Genomic DNA, 19,051 nt, shown 5'->3' with positions numbered 1-19,051 from the left:
AAAAAATATTTCTGATTTGTGACACGATAATCATCCCAACGATCTTTTTTTTTCTTCCTGTTACTACTGATGCTTTTAATTAACAAATTGCAGAAACGATTGTGTCATGAAACCATTCCTGGTGACAATTAGAGGAATGCAATGAATTCGAACGGCTTAAGAGAAAAGAGAAATTCTCCCCACAGCGCTGTTTCGCTCGGAAATGAGAAATGCATCGACCCAAGACACATAATTTGCATCTAATTTCTTTTTCAGAAAGGGTTCATTTTCAGTCCCAGTTGAAAATTGCGACCAATTAAATAGATTTGAAACACAGCAAGCCGTGGATTAAAAAAAAAGGAAGGAATCAAAGAAAGAGAAGAGAAACAAAAAAAAATAAGAAAAATAAATTTAAAAAAAAACAACATGATACCAACATTTTACAGACAATTCTTTTATTTGGTGATTCTATTTATTTAGCAGCGCTGGAGCGAAAATAAGTGGGCACATTTAAACAGTTCGGATATATAAAAAAGAAAGGAGGGAGAGAGATTAAATGTAGTAGACAAATGAAGACAGAAGTTTCAATGAACTTGATAAATAATAATAGATTACAGTTCCGTGCCGCGTTTCCTGGCTAATTAGAAAGCTTGAGCTCAGATGGATGCTCGAGTGAATGAATCTGTCTGATTTCTTTGTGTTCCGTTCCTCTGGGGGCTTCATTACGCTCTCATGGTGAGGAGATCCAGGTGTTGGAGACAACCATCAGGTGAGAGACATTAGCTAAAAGATGTCACTACATCTCATTACATTTTCCCAAAATAATGGAATCTGCGCCTGTTTTTGTTCAACGATGAATATCTTTGTCATGTCTCACTCAATGGTGGTTAATATGAAGCTCATATGAAAGTAGACACTCAGGGATTTAAGAATTTGGAGTTTTTCATTAGCATTTAAGTTATTACCTAGCCCACTTGGGGCAATATATTCACACACACACACAAATGTTTCTATCTTTAAAGGTAAATTGTCATTTTAGACTCACAGCCGTAAAATAATTCATTTGTTTACACTTTTTGAAAATGACAAAACAGCACACACTATTGTGTATAAGTATTTCCTCATACTTTTGCTTGGCTTGGCTGGTTAGTGACCTACGAGATGATGAAGTGCTTCTGCAAGAAGAAACTTGGACTAGACTTTGGACATTTCTGGAAATTTCTGCACAACATCCAATATCTAAGCACAGCACATACATTCAAATATTATTTGTCACATACACAACTATAAACAGCATTTCACTCCATGTCATAATGTGTATGGTTGTGTATGTGACAAATAATATTAGAATTTAAAAAAAGGACTAAGGCGAGAAGGAATAAAGTGCCGCTGCATTGCTCTCTTTAGCTAAAGATTACGTCCATGATTGTGGTTAATGCTGTATACAAGTGAAAATAGACCATGGAAATACACCAAAGTGCTTTTTTGGAACTAGAGTGTAACATGAATAGACTTTATTACATAAAGTCGTCTCCCAGATGCTCTTATTCACTTTACTAGAAGAAACTGCAAGGTTTTACAATTGACTGTAAGACGTCCAGTAAGAAAATAAATTCAAAGTACAAACAATATAATTGATTTTTTTTTTTTTTTAAATGCTAGCATAATCTGCCACGTTTTAAGACTTACATACGTTAAATTTTAAATTAAATCAATTAAGGTATTCCATTTCTGAGGCATGGTCACAGAAATAAATAAAAACTAGCATGCTAACAATCTAGCTTTCTGTTGCTAATAATTGTCAGTTAGCATTAGCTTAATCGTTTGGTCAAGAGCTCTGTGAAACTAAAGAGATACAGTATAGTTATTTAGTTATCTGCTAGATTTAGATGGAAAAATACCACAACATATTTCTGTGTGTATCCATAATTAGCTAAAGTTATTAAACTTAGTTTTCTGTTTTAAATGACTCATTGTGGGATGTGGGGTATTACAAAGGAAGGGGAATTTCTGAGTAATTTACAGCTCAGGTAAGGTGTGTTTCTTGTTCGTAACAATAACACTTACATCATTTTCTAAGTAGCAAACCAGACATGGCCATTTTGTCAAAGGTGGTATGTTGTTTTAAAAGCATATAAATTGTTTAGACTCCATTTTCACACACTATTCTGTGCAGTAGGGTTTTGGACTTTTAGTGATTTCAGTCTATCTCGCTATGTTGGTACTATAAGAAATATTTTGAACGTTACAAAAAAATTTGGTAATAAGTTAACTAAGCAACTAGGAGTTAAGTCAAAGCTAAGCATCTATGGAAGCTTCGAATTACGGTAAATATGTTTGTATTGTATTTGTGTGGATGGATAAAGGGAGACACACAATGCAAACAAAAGCAGATAAACACACCACTAATTACAGGTGGGAACAGTTTACAAGGGGTGTGGTCAAGGTGGGGCAGGAAAAAAAAAACAGGACGTAAACAGGAGAGCTCTTCAACATCTATGCAGTATGTCTGAATTAAAAACCTCAATACATTACATTTATTCCTGTGTAAATCTCCAGTCATGGTTATAAGACTTTTTAATTGTTTTGTGTCATTTAGGGGGAAGTTGTAGCCTAATAGTTAGAGAGTTTAACTCCTAACCCTAAGGTTACCCCATGGCATAACCCCATGGCTGGCCATGACTGAGGTGCCCTTGAGCAAGGCACCGAACCCCCCACAACTGCTCCCCGGGCGCCGCAGCATAAATGGCTGCCCACTGCTCCGGGTGTGTGTTCATGGTGTGTGTGTGCACTTTGGATGGGTTAAATGCAGAGAACGAATTCTGAGTATGTGTCACCGTACTTAGCCGTATGTCACGTCACTTTCAGGAAGTGCCAGTAAATATATGACCTTAATTCTGCAAACACAACAACATTGTCATCCCTGAATTAAAGTCTAATCAAAGAGACTGATGTTTTTAGAGTTATAGTTGTGTAGTCACTAGAAATATGACATTTTCTGCTAATAGATGTTATGCCAGTTAAATCTGAAACAAATAGTCAGAAATCTATCATGGCTTACATATAAGATGTAATACATAAAGCAAAAAAACATACTTGTTAGCTAAAAAAATCCTTTTTAACACCAAACTAACTCTGTTCCCTTCTCTCTGAAGGACTCCTGGTTGTTAATTAGCAGGAAATGGATAATGGTTTCTTGTGATGATCCAAAGTTTCACTTTATCTGTTTGATGGCAATACCACACACACACACACACACACACACACACACACACACACACACACACACACACACACACACACACACACACACACACAATGTAGCTGCAGCAGCATCAGGCTAGAGCCTGAAATGAAGTCACCTCTTCTGTTCTTGCTCATAATCAAATGGCTCGTTCTGCACTTCATCATGTCACCAGTCAGTCGTTCTGTCTGAAAGCTTGAAGTCTGCACGCTTAAAATGACTCATGTCAATGTAGAAGATTAAATAATAAATTAAACATGGATGAAAAGTTTTGCAGAGAACTAATAATCTGCTTAATCAAATTCCACCACAGCATTGCGAAGTATTTACCGTCAATTGAATAAAAAAATATATTATTGCTAACTGATAATATGAAAATGTAATTCTATAAAAGGCATTTTACACTTTAATAGTATCAATGATTAATGCTGCATAGACTAAAAAGCATACACGTTTCTGTTTTATTTTCTGTACGTTTATATTTTAATTAAATGTGATTAATTATTATACTATAATATATAATGTACTATTATTCGAACATTATTATCTTATAGAAATATTCTCGAATTTGATGTTGCATTTCACTCTTTTTTGCATGTATGTGACAATTTTGGCCTAGTTTTTAAATTGTTGTTTTATTTCAGAATTGTACAAGTAAATGAATGAATGAATTAATTAACCTATTTATGTATTTATGAATTACTTAATTGATTAATTAATTTGCTTATTTATTTGTATAATTTTTTTTATTTAATAAATAATTACGTCATATGATAATTTCATTACATTAAAGTTGTAATGCTTGCGATATAATTCTATTTTAATATAATCGTATCTTTATTTAGAAGTGAATTTCTACACAGAAATTTGAAGCTTTTGTTCTTTGCTTTATCTTATATTATATTTATCTGTTTTTACCTTTCTTTCACTTTCTCAATTTTTTTTAATAATAATAATAATAATAATAATAATAATTATTATTATTATTATTATTATTATTATTTTTAAAGGGTTGATACTTTAAAAGATTTCAGGCTTAAATCAGGGAATTCTTTCTTTTTTTGCTCTTTACATTTCCATAACATCCTGTGTGATCTCATGCATGACTATGAGCCGGAGGGGGCGGGGCTTACAGGTGTTAACTGTGCGTGAAGTGAGTGCTTAGTGAGCGCTCTGGATTGGTCGAGCCAAACGAGCAGCGACCAATCAGGATTAAGAGCGCGGGTTGTGTATTAGTCTTAGTATTGAATCACTGTAGTGTAGTGAACAGGGGCAGAAGGAGAAGAAGGTGGCTGTGATGTTTGGATGATTAGATTTGTAAAGTTTTACTCTGCACTTTGAGAAAAAAGCTCAAAGTTGCCAAAGTTTTTTGTTTGTTTTGTTTTTTAACCAGAATGAGTCATTTACTGCTCAGGTAAGGATATGGGTTTTTTTTTTTTGTCTGTTTAGTGTAACACCATCTTCATCACAATAACCTCCAGTCAATGTGTGTCAGTGTTATCAGAGTTGTGTAAATTGTGTACATTGTATTGTAGTATACTGATTGGGATAATAAAACGTACTAGTTTTAATTATAGCTTGTTGTTTATTGTATATAGTCTGAAAATTGTTTCATACTCTTTTGTAGTGTGTTGTATATTTTGTACTATACGCTGTACGGTTTAGTCAGTAGTTAGATAAAGATAAATGTTGTATTATTTTTGGGGCATATTATTTAGTGCAACATGTTAGCCTAGAATTTTGTTTGTCTGTAAATTGTTTACTCACTCTGTAAACAAACCTGACATTCAGTTTTAATCTAAAATGCTAAAATGTTGTAGTGTTACTTCTGGCCCAGTGTTTAGTACAGCGGTAAGTCATTGAATTCAGCTCTAACAGATTTTCTTTATTTATTCAGGGTCCTGCTGTCTGCAGCTTTTGCCTGCCAAACAGCCACACTTGGATCAGGTATATATGTATCTTCAGGCCATTTCCATTTCGACACCATTTCCTTCTGTCGCTTCGATTCAGCGAACAGTTTACTTACTCAGAACCGGGTTCCTGTTTCTAACAATGTATTTCCTCATCCAGGTTGTGAAGGAATAGGATGCGGGAGTTCTAAGGCATCGGGAAAGCGGGATCAACATAGTGAACTGCTGAATCAGTTTAATGAAATGAACGCACCTTCTGCAGCTGGCCAGCACCGGGGCTCTGGGGCCGTGTTACCTTTTATTGGACTCACTGGAAGTAAGTGCTAAGCCTTGTGCTATTTATGATATTATCAGGAGTCTCTGGGTCTTGTTCTGGATGTCCAAAATCCAAGCACAGTTCAGTGATTCCCTGCTGGTTTGTAACTAACGAGCTGGATCAAGTGCACTTGAGCTAAGAAATCTCCAAACTCTGCTTGTGTGTTGTTGTTGTCGTTTTTTTTTTTCTCTGTCATTTGTTATCCTGTAACGTGAAATGCTTTTTGCCATATTGCATGCCCTAATTAGGGAGTGAAAGTAGAACGCAAAGTCTGGATTCCTTTTCAAATCCCAGAGGATTTTACAATCAAGTGTGTCAGGAAATCCAAAATGTTCTGAGTGTTGAAACATCTTAGAGCTGTGGACTGTTGAAAATGTCTACGCATTAATGCACCGTCGCTACCAGATGTTTAGTTCTGTGCAAATTTAGTGGGTGCTAAAAAAAAAAACGTCTTCATAAACACTTTTTTTTTTTTTTTTTACTTTTTAATAAAGGTGCTACACAGAGTCGTAACTGCTGCAAGAACGGGGGTACTTGCATTCTGGGGAGTTTTTGCGCTTGTCCAAAGCACTTCACAGGACGCAGCTGCGAGTACGACGAACGCGTCAGGTATCCGACTCGCCCACCACCAAAGACAGAAAAAATTTACAATACACTAACATTGTAACAGAGAATTTAACAGTTTGGTATGGATTTGTTGTTGTTTTTCTATTACAGGAACTGTGGAGTTATACCTCATGGAGAATGGGTTCAAAAAGGCTGTTCATACTGCAGATGTGGATACGGAGTGCTTCACTGCTTCCCTCAGGTCTTTCATAGTGACTGTGGTAAGCACAACGAACACAACAGGCCTCACAGATCCAACTCGCACTTCATGGCATGCTTGGGACTATTTAGTACTATATTAATGAGCCAACAGTGATGAATATGTACCAGATAAAATATTCAGTACTATGATACATGTCAAGATAGTTCCTTTGTGCTGAATATTTATTGCTACTATTTTGTCCCCACACCGTTATACCATCACCGCTATAAGAAACGGTATATAAGGATGTCGCAGCATAAAGCCTGTATATTTTCTATGTCGTCTCACTAGCTTTGCATTGAGAATTCATTTGTGCTGCAGCGACACATATTTTGAGCTTCGTTGCCTTATTTGGGCTTCCCAAAAGCTCTCCGAATCAGACGTTTATCTCTCTCATTATTATCATGATAAGTATTCGGGTCCTCTGAGCCAAGCCGCTCTTTATCAGTGGTTGTCTGGAACAAGAACAGGCTGTGGAAAAGAAAAAAAAAAAAAAAAAAAAAGGTCTTCACACCTCATTCGCTGGCCAAATAGAGTTGCGAAATCCCACTGGCTAGTGCTTAAATCCAGAGAACCCTTACAGGATTAGTCAGCAGGGGCTTGTTTTTCAGGTCTAAGCATGTGTTAATGGTCCCATTTCCCCCACTACATGCATCTCAAATGCTGGCTATGTCTGTGTGTGCATGCACTAATTGCTGCCTTTCTCTTTTCTTTCTTTCTTTCTTTCGGGTTTTCAGACGAAACTCAGGAAGTACGCTGGGTTACTTCGAATGCCCAGAGAACACTATTGACCTGCGGCCTCCTGTGTCTTGTGCTGCTTCTTTCATTTCTGCTTTGAAGACGACTCCAGGACTTTTGATATTCCGCATAGTTTTGTCCGGGGGCTCGGATGTTTTTCAGCAGAGAAAGATGAGAACCGACCACAAGAGAAGGAAGAAGTTTATATAGATTTGTATATATCTCACTTTTTTTTGTTGTTGTTGTTGTTGAATGCAGCATTTAATGGCAGCACTGATTTTTTTTCTTCTTCTTCCAGTGGAAGCTTAAGCATCTAGCTGTGTTCAATGCAACTGTTTTTAATGTGAAGGACCCTGTATAAAGGATTTATAGAGAAACTATATTGTACTTGTAAATTGTCAGTGTGGATTTTACCCATAGTATATGTTTATGATCTTTATTTTTTATTTTTTTTTCGATCTATGATTTAATGTTCATGTAGTATCCTGTCGGCGAATACATCCTCTAAAGAATTCCTGTCTTTTCTATAGAGTTTGTTTGGCACCGTTCTTGATTGGGAGAGAGTGCGATAACGTTAAAGATAACCTCTGATTGTTGACCTTTCCATTACTTTTTCTCCTCTTATCTTACACAAACAATGGCTCAGGCCAATCAGTCACAATGGCCACTCTGACCTAGCGAGTTGTCCTGATAGATTATAGAAGGGATGTACTGTATCTAATACAGATTATTTACTGGTCTTAATTTAAAACCACAAATTTGCCCTAGGCATGAACTTGTGCAAGAGCGGCAAAAAAAAATTCAGAGTGCAATAAAAAAAAACAACAACAAGGAATATAAATGAGATCCTTGTGTATTTGTTATGTATCATTTGCTTATAGTCGTGTATCTTTGTGTCGTGAGGTTTTGTTTCAAATTCTGACAATCGTTCAAGATCAAATGTTGATTTAATAAATCACATGACCACCAGAAGTCTGGAAAAACCTAAAGAAAAGAAAACCTTTTACATAAAAGATTGAATCTATTTTCTTGCTAGAAGCAATCTTTGTATTATTATATTCCACTCCGCTGCCGAATCCTCCATTTTGATTGGTCTGTTTCTATACTAACAGACGCTCTCCACAGTCTAAGCCTAATGATAAACCTTTAAAAGAATGTTAGTATTGAAGAAAACTTACTGTAAGATTTCTGACATTTGTTTTAATGTTTATGGAAGGAGTCTCCAATTCTAGTGACATATAGGATACATTCCAGGTCATTTAACAAGCTGTCTTTTGTCTCAAAAGAAGGAAAAAGAGAGAGAGAGAGAGAGCTGTGAACAAATGAGTGGTTATTTTGCAGATTTAAGGTAACGATAAATGGATAAAAACAACTACTGTGATGTAAGCAGACTAAACCTCTTCCACTTCCTGTAACGCCAACCTAGTCGTTGATTATTCTCTGTATATTCCTTGTTACAGCCTGGTATTTCTACACGACTTCTACGCTGACGGACAGCTTTGAATTTCACTTCGCTCTGAGTAACAAAGTTAAACATTCGAAATATTTTGAATCAGAAACCCGATGAATTTATTGAATTTACTTCTAAAAGCATTTTTATGATTTCATACACACCGTTTGAGTTTAAAGCTATAGATCGAGTGAAGTGTTTAACCAAAGCTTTGAATTTTTTTCTGCTCTGTGTCCATGGTGAGATTATTTAATCTGTATCACGTACAATAAGAAATGCTAAAATCCTGTAAAGTATTAAACGGATGATGCTACAATAAACGAACGGTTCAGAGACAACTTAAGCACAAACGCAGATTCTGTTTTAATCTTATATAATATTTCTTTTCTCTTAAACATCAGGGTTTTTTTTTTTTCACTTTCCAGCATTCTTATGGATGCAGTTTGCATATGGAACATCAGTATGAAGTCTCTACAGTTTCTAAAGTCTTCCTGCTAAAGACTGAATCATTGTCTAGTTCCTGAGTGAATGTGTAGCTCGGTAGAGATCACTCTCTGTCTATTGAAATGCATGCAGCCTCTTTTATTCTGGTAACAAGGGCAGGGTGGGGGTAAAGTGCTCAGCAGCACATTCTCAGGTCCTGCTACTTCCCCGTCACTATCAGCACTGACAATGCTCAATGCTCTCGCTCTCTTTGAGTCTTCGATGTGCTTATTTATTTATTTATTTTTTTCCCCTAATGAGTCACTCCTTTACCTCAGAAGCCTTTTTCATGTTAAATGTCCAAGCTTAGAGAAACTCTCAATGTGTCATGTGCAAAAACGCTTTTTGTTTGATTTCTATTAAGCAGGTTGCGTGAATTCTTGTGTCTAAACCAATGCTTTGGACATCCTTTATGGTTTTAGCGCAACCATAGAATTGGTTCACTTTGAACCACCAGAATCTCCTTATAACTTCTTTAGTATATGGAAACATGTCTTAGATACTCTAGGTTCTCTTCACGAAGGCAATATCCTTATTTAGAACAAACAACAACGTATTCTAAACAACCCCAAATGCAGAAAGGTATAAAAGACTCAGGATATTTATTCTCCTGAACAGGACAGCTGGTTGAGGATTGATTTGTGACTCAGGAACTGGGCTCTCGTAAGATACGAACAGACGGTTTTTCATTTCATGCTGTCAGATATGAAGCTCGTGGGAATAAAGTCCATGTTAATTAACCTGATCCTGATCATGAGTTGCTATGTGATGCATTTAGCATCTATTCAATCATCCTTAGTAGCTGCCTGGTCAGAGTTATTCTGGTTCCCAAAAAAAAAAAAAAAAAAAGACATTTGTCAGTTTCCCAGGTTTAGATTTTAATTAATTTGTCATATCGCATGACACAGTAGTGGATAAGGGTTTATATGAACATAGACACTATGTTTTAATGCGTACAATGTTTAACCATCAAAAAAACTTAGCTAAACATAAAAATTGTGATACTTTACATACAGAAACCCAACAACGTCCTGATAAATCTTAGAACAGACTTAGGAGAAAATAATTTATAGTGATGGAAAATGTCCAGAAAGTCAAACAGAAGATAGAAAGGGTTAAATGACACCTTCATTCACTCTCACTCACTCACTCATTTTCTACCGCTTATCCGTACTACCTCGGGTCACGGGGAGCCTGTGCCTATCTCAGGCATCATCGGGCATCAAGGCAGGATACACCCTGGACGGAGTGCCAACCCATCACAGGGCACACACACACACACTCTCATTCACTCACACACTCACACACTACGGACAATTTCCCAGAGATGCCAATCAACCTACCATGCATGTCTTTGGACCGGGGGAGGAAACCGGAGTACCCGGAGGAAACCCCCGAGGCACAGGGAGAACATGCAAACTCCACACACAAGGTGGAGGCGGGAATTGAACCCCCAACCCTGGAGGTGTGAGGCGAACATGCTAACCACTAAGCCACCGTGCCCCCCGCCTTTGTTCATATTTTGGAAATAAAATTTGTTCGAAAATATTGCAAGGAGCTTCAAATCAAAACGGAAACTGTGTAAGCGATATAAAAAAAAAATTCAGTGTACATCCATGACTGATGCAGCTATGGTTGTGACAAAATTACGGCTTCTTCTTATTCTTTGAGTTTCAATCCATACATAGATACAGATATGAATACTCAGAGCACTAAACAGAGCTCATTGCAAGCTCATTAACACTTTGGCAAAGAGGTAAAGTTCACAAAAGTGTCATTCTGATGAAAAAAAACAGGATTCATTAGTGAGTTGAGAGAGTTATACTCTCAGGATTTATAGTAACTCCCACTTGCCCTTCTCCCACCATTAGCCTATCCTCTTATCCTCCTGCTCCCCGCTGATACAATGCGAACCTTTCAACATTCAGCCAGTTCATATGCACAGGCTCCATCAAATCCCTTTGATAGAAAACCTGGCATGTGGGTTCCGCTGGGCTGAACTGACACGGCAGGATCCAGCGCAAATGAAAAGCTGGGATGTCTGGGATTACATGCAGGAAATCTGCCGCTCCTTTGTTCAGAAGGAGTGGACACCTCACTCCGAGGGAGCCGCAATCATCCCTTCTGTCATGTCGGACTCCAATTAGACTCACTCGGACGAGCTTCAAGACAGCTCGTCCTTCATCTGTTCAAATGAGGTCACCTTTGCAGGGAAAAAAAAAGAGGGAACAAAAACGCAAACAGAGAAAAAATAATAATAACAATAATAAAGCTCTGGAGATTTCAAATGAGATCCATTTCCTGTCTCGGTGGGGGTTCTTTGTCGTTCTTGGGCCCTCTTTAGGAAGTTTCATTCAGATTTAATGCTGATGCTGACAGCTGTAGATTTGAAGCTCAATCTGAAAAGAATGAAGCGGTGCTGTGAAAAAGTATCGGCACCTTCCTGATTTTGTTCATTGTTACAGTATATATTTGTGATACAGCAAGTTGTTTAGCATTTTCTTACTGAGTATCACATCAAATTTTACTCCACTGCTTATCTTATTTAAAACATTACACACAAGCACTTCTACCCTGAGCTACTCATCTGAGGATCTCCACTAGTTTTGACTACACCACTCCAGAACCGATCTTTCTTCCCAGATGTTTCGCCGTGGCTACGATCATTGTGATTTCCACACACGTCATCATCTTTCGCAACGCTGAGAGATACTTTAGCTAAAGATATTGGACCAAAATCCACAGGGTTTCATTTGCTGAACATCAATACTTCGTTATTAAACTTTCTGCATAAGAACACTAGAGATTTGGTTTGTAAGGCATGAGGTGTAGGTTTGAAAGCTAAGAAAAAGGGAAGATGTGATTAGAAGCGCTACGTTTGGCGAAGTAAAAAGTTGATTTAGAACTTTCTAATTCACTCACTCACTCCTTTTCGACCGAAATAAACAAAAACACACGATCCTTTAAAGTCAGAGCCAACATTTTGAGGTCATATGAATGGAGTATTAAATGTTTTAATACATTATTGTTTCCATACTAGCAACTCATTCAGCATGTATTTTTATGTATGCCATATGCTCTACATAATCCAGGACTGAAATATGTAATAAACGGAATAAAATGTACAACTGTAGAATTTTAGGAGTATAAGTGCTTGTTGTTCCTGTTACTTTGAAAAAAAAAGAAGAAAAAAAAACAAAAAACAAAAAATAAATAAAATAAAATAAAATAAGTTTTTTTTTTTGGTTACAAATTTTAAGATTTTAAGATCTTAAGATCAAGAAAGAAAAAAAAGAGGCTAATATTGATAACCTGATAAACTTGCTGACGTTTTTTTTAAACAAATAAATAAAATTGCTCGTCTATCACTTTAAAATAAAAAAGGAATAAAAAGCATGCTGTTACAGGAAAACATTATACTGTAAGAAAAAGGACAGTATGTGATGTTCTTCCTAATAAATGCCACAATTGCCTAAAAAGCCTAGATGTGCTGTCAAAAAAAAAAAAGGTGATCCTTGCTGTATTTCAGAGTTTAGCAGCACTTTTTGAATCTTCCTCCTCATTTGTCTTACTGCTCATTTTCTTGCCCTTTCCCTTTCTGATTGAAGAGTCAAGAGCGCTGACATTAACTGAAGCAAAAGAAGACTGCAGCGCTGCACTCACGGAGAAACGTTCACCAGAGTGACCACGACCACTCTCCAGAAGATTCACTGCTCGCCTCAAGTGCTCTCCTTCGGGAGTCTGTGCTTTAGTGGAATCACGGGACTTAGAAACGGCGCCGTTGCCCTTTCCCGGTCTGATAGTTATCATAGGATAAGCTGCTCTGGGGATTTCTTTTGATTGTGAAGAGAGTTTTATCTGCTGGTTAAACTGGTGAGGGTTAAAATAATTGAGGAGTAGACTGAGCAGAGCTGAGCATACTGTAATCAAGCCTGTCTGTGTGCGGTCAGATGTCTCAAATGATCCCTTTAATTGGACTGATTTAAACATGTACGTACTGTAGTCGTGTTTAAGGTGTCGGAGAACCACGCTGATTAATTATATCAATAAACGATCTGTCATTTACTCACTCTGGTTTTTTATTTATTTATTTATATTATTATTCCTCGTTCTTTTGTTTTATTTCTGTTTTTTTTTTTTTCAGTAAGTAATATTTCACAACATAAAATATTTCGATGGAATCTGCGCCTGTTTTTGTTGCGTGGTGGTTAATATGAAGGACATACTGTATGAAAGTAGACAGTCAGAGCTTTAAGAGCTTGTAGTTTTTAATAAGTATTTTGGTTGTTAGTATTTCTAACCTACTAGAGGTAAAATAGTCACAGAAAATGTCTAAAATCTGAAGGTGTTTATCTTCAACCACTAAATTTTTGTGTAAGGTTATCAACAGAGGGAAAAACACACGTCTCACACTGAGAGCCAACAGAATCCTGGCTCGTTTTATGTCAGACTTGTGGCCAGAAAATTTGTTTATACGTCAATTATTTTGTCTTTCCATTTCCTTACAGCCAGATATGTATGGCATACCGACAGCACACACACACACACACACACACACACAAATCTCTTTCTCTCTTTTTTTTCCTCTCTCTTTCTGGAATCTCAGCTCCTGAAAGCAATTCAGTGGTGGCAAATGCCTCTGCTCTGTGGCAGTAAACAATAGCGGATGGGGTAAACAAACCCTGGTGACCCTCTCTAACAGGGTGGGAATGGAAGGTTAGCAGGAAAGTGCTGTCTGACTTACACTCACACATCGAGCCATGCCATATATCACACCAGCCAGGGACATATTTACCCTTAACAAGCACGTGGGGGAAGAAATCAGAGGTCCATCTACCTGATACAGCACTGCATGCCTGCTGGTGTTGGACAAAACCGTTACATGTAGAAATGCAATGATGCTTATAATTGAGATTGTAGATATGTTGCGTCCCATAATTAAAGCAAAGTTGATATCACATTTGATTTTGTTTCAGTTGATTACAGATAATCTGAAGTAGAGTTTTTTTAACATGTATATAAAAATATTTATTAAAATGAGGCTTGATCTAATTAAATATGCGGATATTTGCATAGTTAAGAAATGAAGCATCTACTAAAAGTTTGTTGAAAAAAATCGCTTTTTTTTCTAAAGAAAATTATTCTATGCTAAACAAATCCGTTTTTTATTCTATATTCAGATTATGAAATATTTCCCAAACTGTTTGCGTATTCCTTTAAGATTTTAAAATGAAAAATCTACAGAAAATCTACATTTTACTGTAAAAAAAAAAAATAATAATAATAATAATAATTTAACAGAGAATTGTGCTGTAATATCATTTCATTTATTTATTTGACTGGTTAAATGAATGAACAGTTTGTACTAATAAAGCTACATTAAAACCATGATTCACAGATTGGAGTTTAGGGACCAGCTTTGGTCTGTGAAGTATAACCAGAAGCTGAACAAACAGCAAGAAAAAGACAGGAAACAGATCAGTAGTCAGCAAATCAAATAAAAAACCCATGAACAGTTGCGTCTAAGAGACTATTTTAATTATTGTCTCAGGAATAAATTGAGTTGAGTGAAAGGGTTGAGTTTCTTGTTTAGTATTTAGTTTGACCCCTATACTGACAATCGAGTTAGTCTATCAGATTTATTTATACAGTGGTCTTCAGATGAATGGTATCAATATCAAAATGTACTTCAAATCTAAACTTGAGTCTTCTTGATTATCCATACTGAATAATGAACATTCAAGATATTGAACATTCTTTGTTTTAGACGTTTCAGATGTCTGAAACGTTCTTGTTTCTGGACCCTGCTCTATATATACACAGTACAGTATACAATATATCCACAATCCAGTAAATAAACCTATAAGGCAGGGCTTAATAAGTGACTAAATCATTGTCAGCTTCCATCCTTCCAAAAGGATTTGGTCTTTTTCACCGGACTTGATTCCTCTTTCCATTTCCCTTCCATTTTTGTATTTTTTATACAATTTTTAACCTTCTCATTCTCACTTTCAACTTTCTTGATCTATGCTGGTGCCATGCAGCGTCCTTCCTTCCTGTCTGTTCATTCCTACATCAGAGGCTTCTCTGCTTATCTGTTGGGTGGAGTGTCAATAGCGCAGACCCCGCAGATACTTCCCAGGCCATCTGGTTTCCACACCGCTGCCAAACTCCGGAGCAGCAGCTATATACGAGCTGTGAGTGGTAAAAGTCCTATAAAGAACCCCAAACACCAATTATGTTCTAGGCTTATCTTAACAGGCCGAGAGTCCTGACCCTGAACACACTGCCAAGAGCAGGGTTAACAGAGCCAACGGGAACCTGATTGCCTCTGGATTGGGATGCGTAACGTTTCAGCCCAAAGCCAGTGACAATTTCAGGGCAATAAGTCTCATCATTACCCAAAAGGCAGCTCGCATTGGGCAAATGACAACTTGATTAATAGAGCAGGAGATGAAGTGTGTGCTCCAAACATACTCATCGTCCTGTCGCAAGCAGTGAATTATCCCTGAGGTCCAATGAATGTAATATGCAAACAACAGTCCAGACCTCAAAAGTGAAATTGATCTGAGTGAAACTACTATAACATTTCTATCTAAGGTTTTTACAAAGACTTGGACTTGGTAACTGAAACTAGATTTGAAGCTGTAACTTTTGATCATGGTTGTTAATAAGATTTTACCAATTTTTTGATTGTGTGAACATCTTAGGTAGAAATAGAGGTATAAATCTTGTGGCTGTTTGTACCATTAGTCTTTTGTAGCTTTAATATCTACACTTTACCTATAGGAAGAAGCATGTGGTATACCTTTAATTTCCAAAGTGTTTATCTTTTACAATTACTCTGTGTGTATGTGTGTAATCAATACCCATGTGTACATAGAAAGTCAAAAACCGAAGGAACATTTAACTGTCGTCTTGCAAGCGACAAAAATGTTATAAATAACATAACATTAGGCAACACATATTGAGCTATTCATTCATTCATTCATCTTCTACCGCTTATCCGAACTACCTCGGGTCACGGGGAGCCTGTGCCTATCTCAGGCGTCATCGGGCATCAAGGCAGGATACACCCTGGACGGAGTGCCAACCCATCGCAGGGCACACACACTCTCATTCACTCACACAATCACACACTAGGGACAATTTTTCCAGAGATGCCAATCAACCTACCATGCATGTCTTTGGACCGGGGGAGGAAACCAGAGTACCCGGAGGAAACCCCCGAGGCACGGGGAGAACATGCAAACTCCACACACACAAGGTGGAGGCGGGAATCGAACCCCGACCCTGGAGGTGTGAGGCGAACGTGCTAACCACTAAGCCACCGTGCCCCCCTATATTGAGCTATTATCAATTATTAATCCTAAAAAATGTATTTGTTTTTTTAAACCACATGCTGCATTATGATGGCTGAATGTACAGTATGTGCAAAAAATTGTGTTCTTTCTACTACAATAATTACGATAGAAGACAAATACAGGGCTCAGGAAGATCTTGGATGAGCTGAAGAACCCACAGGGGTGTAGCAAATGAAAACAGAGAAGTGAGAAAGAGAGGGAGAGAGCAACAGAGAGAAAAACTGAGTTATTGAGTCAGCTCGGTGGGAGACAGCTCCGTGTGGGCTTGTGGGATTGACGCTAGGGCGAATGGATGGGAGGCGGAGGGTTTAGGTCAGAGTCGAGGAGTGATTACTCCAGCAGGAGAGGACTGATCCTGCGATTCATCACTCCTCCCTGTCCTCCCTTTCCCTATCATCATGCTCTCCCTTCTTCCCCGGGATTACACGCAGGCCGAATGCACCTTGATCCCCTCTAGGCTGCTAGTGTTACTTCCTTAGCACCACAGACTACAGCAACTTCATTAAACTGCAATGTAAGTCCATGAATCAGGCAGGCAGGCGCCGACCGGGTTTTCTTTCCTTCTCCTGCTTCTCAGAGGATTTCTTAATCAAGCACCCTAACCGAGGGCTCGTTACAGTGGCACTGCTCCTTTACACACTGTTGCAGTCGGCCCAATTATTCACACTCATTTCAAGACCTCTGGTCAGGCTTCGAAATGTGGGAAACACACCACTTTCCATCTAACATCACTCCACAAGACGGTGTCAGAGTTTGTGCTTTGGTTTACGATCCGGGTATGTGTTCCACTTCTTGGAGTCCATTTGGATTTTCCTTTATTCATAAAACAGGTTTATTATACTTTTCGAATTTAAATGAACACAATATTATCTTTAAGAAGTAATATTCATAAGTAACCTAATCTAACAATCAATAGGCACAATAGACAGATATAGCTAGCTAGATAGCTAGCTAGCTGGCTAGATAGATAGATAGATAGATAGATAGATAGATAGATAGATAGATAGATAGATAGATAGAATGTATGCTAGGTAAACGTACCCTATAAATCACATACATTTACAACACATAAAAATAAAATCAATCCCACAATTCTTGGATCAAGCCCAGTTTCCGCCCACTTTTCATAAAAACATGTCAAAACATATCAAATTATGAATGTATTTTATTTGGTTATTTTCCTTATAATGTGTTTTCAAGATTTGGCGATTTAACATAATAATAATAATAAGATTATTCCTATTTATTCCTATTTTTGTCAACTGTTTTCAAGAAATTGTTTGTCAACAATTCGTATTTCTGTCAACTGTGACAATGGGACTTTAGATATATTTTTTAAGACAGTGATGGATTCTGTCCGGATCGAGGTTGGACGTTCATACCAACACTGAGGGACGGTCAGTCTAGAAGGTTCTGGAAAGAGACAGTCGTGAAGTGATCACAGGTTGCGGAAGGGAACATAAACCTCAGTAAGGGTGTTGTTTGGGGCGCTGTTAGGGAAAATAACAGCAGGTGAAATCGAAATGTGTATAAAACAATAAAACAACAAACAGAACAGTGAAGCAATGAAAACAAATCACACACACCTTTGTCTTGTTTAGAAGCAGGTACGAGACACACACTTGTTAAGTACTCCAGGTGATGTCTTGGAGAAGAAAAAAAGATTATATAGACTATATAAACGATCGCTTTAAAGCCTTAAAGCCCTTATGAGGATTCATTATAGAGCTCATGAATAATGCAGCTAATTACTGAAATCTAACATTTAAAGAAAAAGAAAACATTATTTTACTTGTTTACTCAGTTACTGCATTCGTCTTACTGGATTTTTTATAGAGTGAGTTGTTTTCGTTGTGGACCAGCAGTCAGATTGTCTTCATTGTCTTTTTGATGCCCATAAGGGTATAAAAACATTCCTACGCACCCTGAAAAAGTATTTATTGTATTCCATCTTTTTAATACGTAATATTCCAAATGTTCCTCTGAAATAAATACGGTATTTTTTAAAGTAAATGAAATACGTTCTCTCATGATTACATACCTGTTAAATGTGTGTATTTGTAAAAATTCAAACAGCATATATAGTCAAACACACACACACACACACGCACACATACACACACACATACATACACACACACATACACCCACACACACATACACACACATACACATACACACAGACACACACACATACACACACACATACACACACACACATACACACACACAAATACATACACACACATACACACACACACACACACATACACACACACACACACACATACACACACATAAACACACACACACACACACACACACACACACACACACACATACACACACACACACACACATACACACAAACTCTGAAAGTTCTATAATCAAGACTTCACCAGACGTGGGATTGAGTTGAGCCACTTGGAAGTGGGTTTAAACTTCACGTTGCTGTCAGCACACTGGGCAGAAAATCCTGTACAAACCTGACAAATCTCAGCTCTCCACTCTCTGAGTCTCTCCTCATGAATCTGAAATGCCCCTGATGCATGAGCAAACTGTCGATAATAAGCTTGCACACTGTGCATGAGTAGAGCGTGTGCTCTGAGAGAGAAAGCGAGAGATTAACATATGCTAAATGTCTATGGATTCTCTCTCTCTCTCTCTCTCTGGGCCTGGGAATCGATGGAGCTCGACCATCATTAACTCCTTGTCCGAGTCCCAGGTCATTGCACATCATCCAGCTCTCTTCTCTGCCT

General features: G+C 37.6%; 1 protein-coding gene across 2 annotated transcripts; it reads left to right on the top strand.

Annotated features, from left to right (window-relative positions):
- Nucleotides 1-1,946: 1,946 nt before the first annotated feature.
- tdgf1 (teratocarcinoma-derived growth factor 1) lies at nucleotides 1,947-7,797 on the top strand. Of its 2 annotated transcripts, none has more exons than XM_060896092.1 (6): nucleotides 1,947-2,009; nucleotides 5,121-5,170; nucleotides 5,294-5,449; nucleotides 5,944-6,058; nucleotides 6,167-6,276; nucleotides 6,995-7,797. In XM_060896092.1, exons 1-6 carry the CDS (start codon nucleotides 1,960-1,962, stop codon nucleotides 7,093-7,095), a joined length of 582 nt encoding a protein of 193 aa, XP_060752075.1. In that variant the 5' UTR covers nucleotides 1,947-1,959; the 3' UTR covers nucleotides 7,096-7,797. The 2 variants fall into 2 exon arrangements, with proteins under 2 accessions (XP_060752075.1, XP_060752076.1); XM_060896093.1 differs by lacking the exon at nucleotides 1,947-2,009 and adding an exon at nucleotides 4,477-4,637 and having other exon boundaries at nucleotides 6,995-7,794.
- Nucleotides 7,798-19,051: the final 11,254 nt, after the last annotated feature.

The sequence above is a fragment of the Tachysurus vachellii genome, chromosome 20, assembly GCF_030014155.1.
Source record: "Tachysurus vachellii isolate PV-2020 chromosome 20, HZAU_Pvac_v1, whole genome shotgun sequence".
NCBI classification, from domain to species: domain Eukaryota; kingdom Metazoa; phylum Chordata; class Actinopteri; order Siluriformes; family Bagridae; genus Tachysurus; species Tachysurus vachellii.
Note: the sequence above shows the minus strand (reverse complement) of the source record. Positions and strands in the feature narration are given on the sequence as shown.

What these genes read in the sequence shown, in the direction of transcription:
- tdgf1 (XM_060896092.1), top strand. Translation starts at nt 1,960, where the DNA reads ATGTGGGGTATTACAAAGGAAGGGGAATTTCTGAGTAATTTACAGCTC. An exon ending in AACAGCCACACTTGGATCAG is followed by an intron (nt 5,171 to 5,293) that starts GTATATATGTAT and finishes TTCCTCATCCAG; the next exon opens with GTTGTGAAGGAATAGGATGC. An exon ending in GGTCTTTCATAGTGACTGTG is followed by an intron (nt 6,277 to 6,994) that starts GTAAGCACAACG and finishes TCGGGTTTTCAG; the next exon opens with ACGAAACTCAGGAAGTACGC.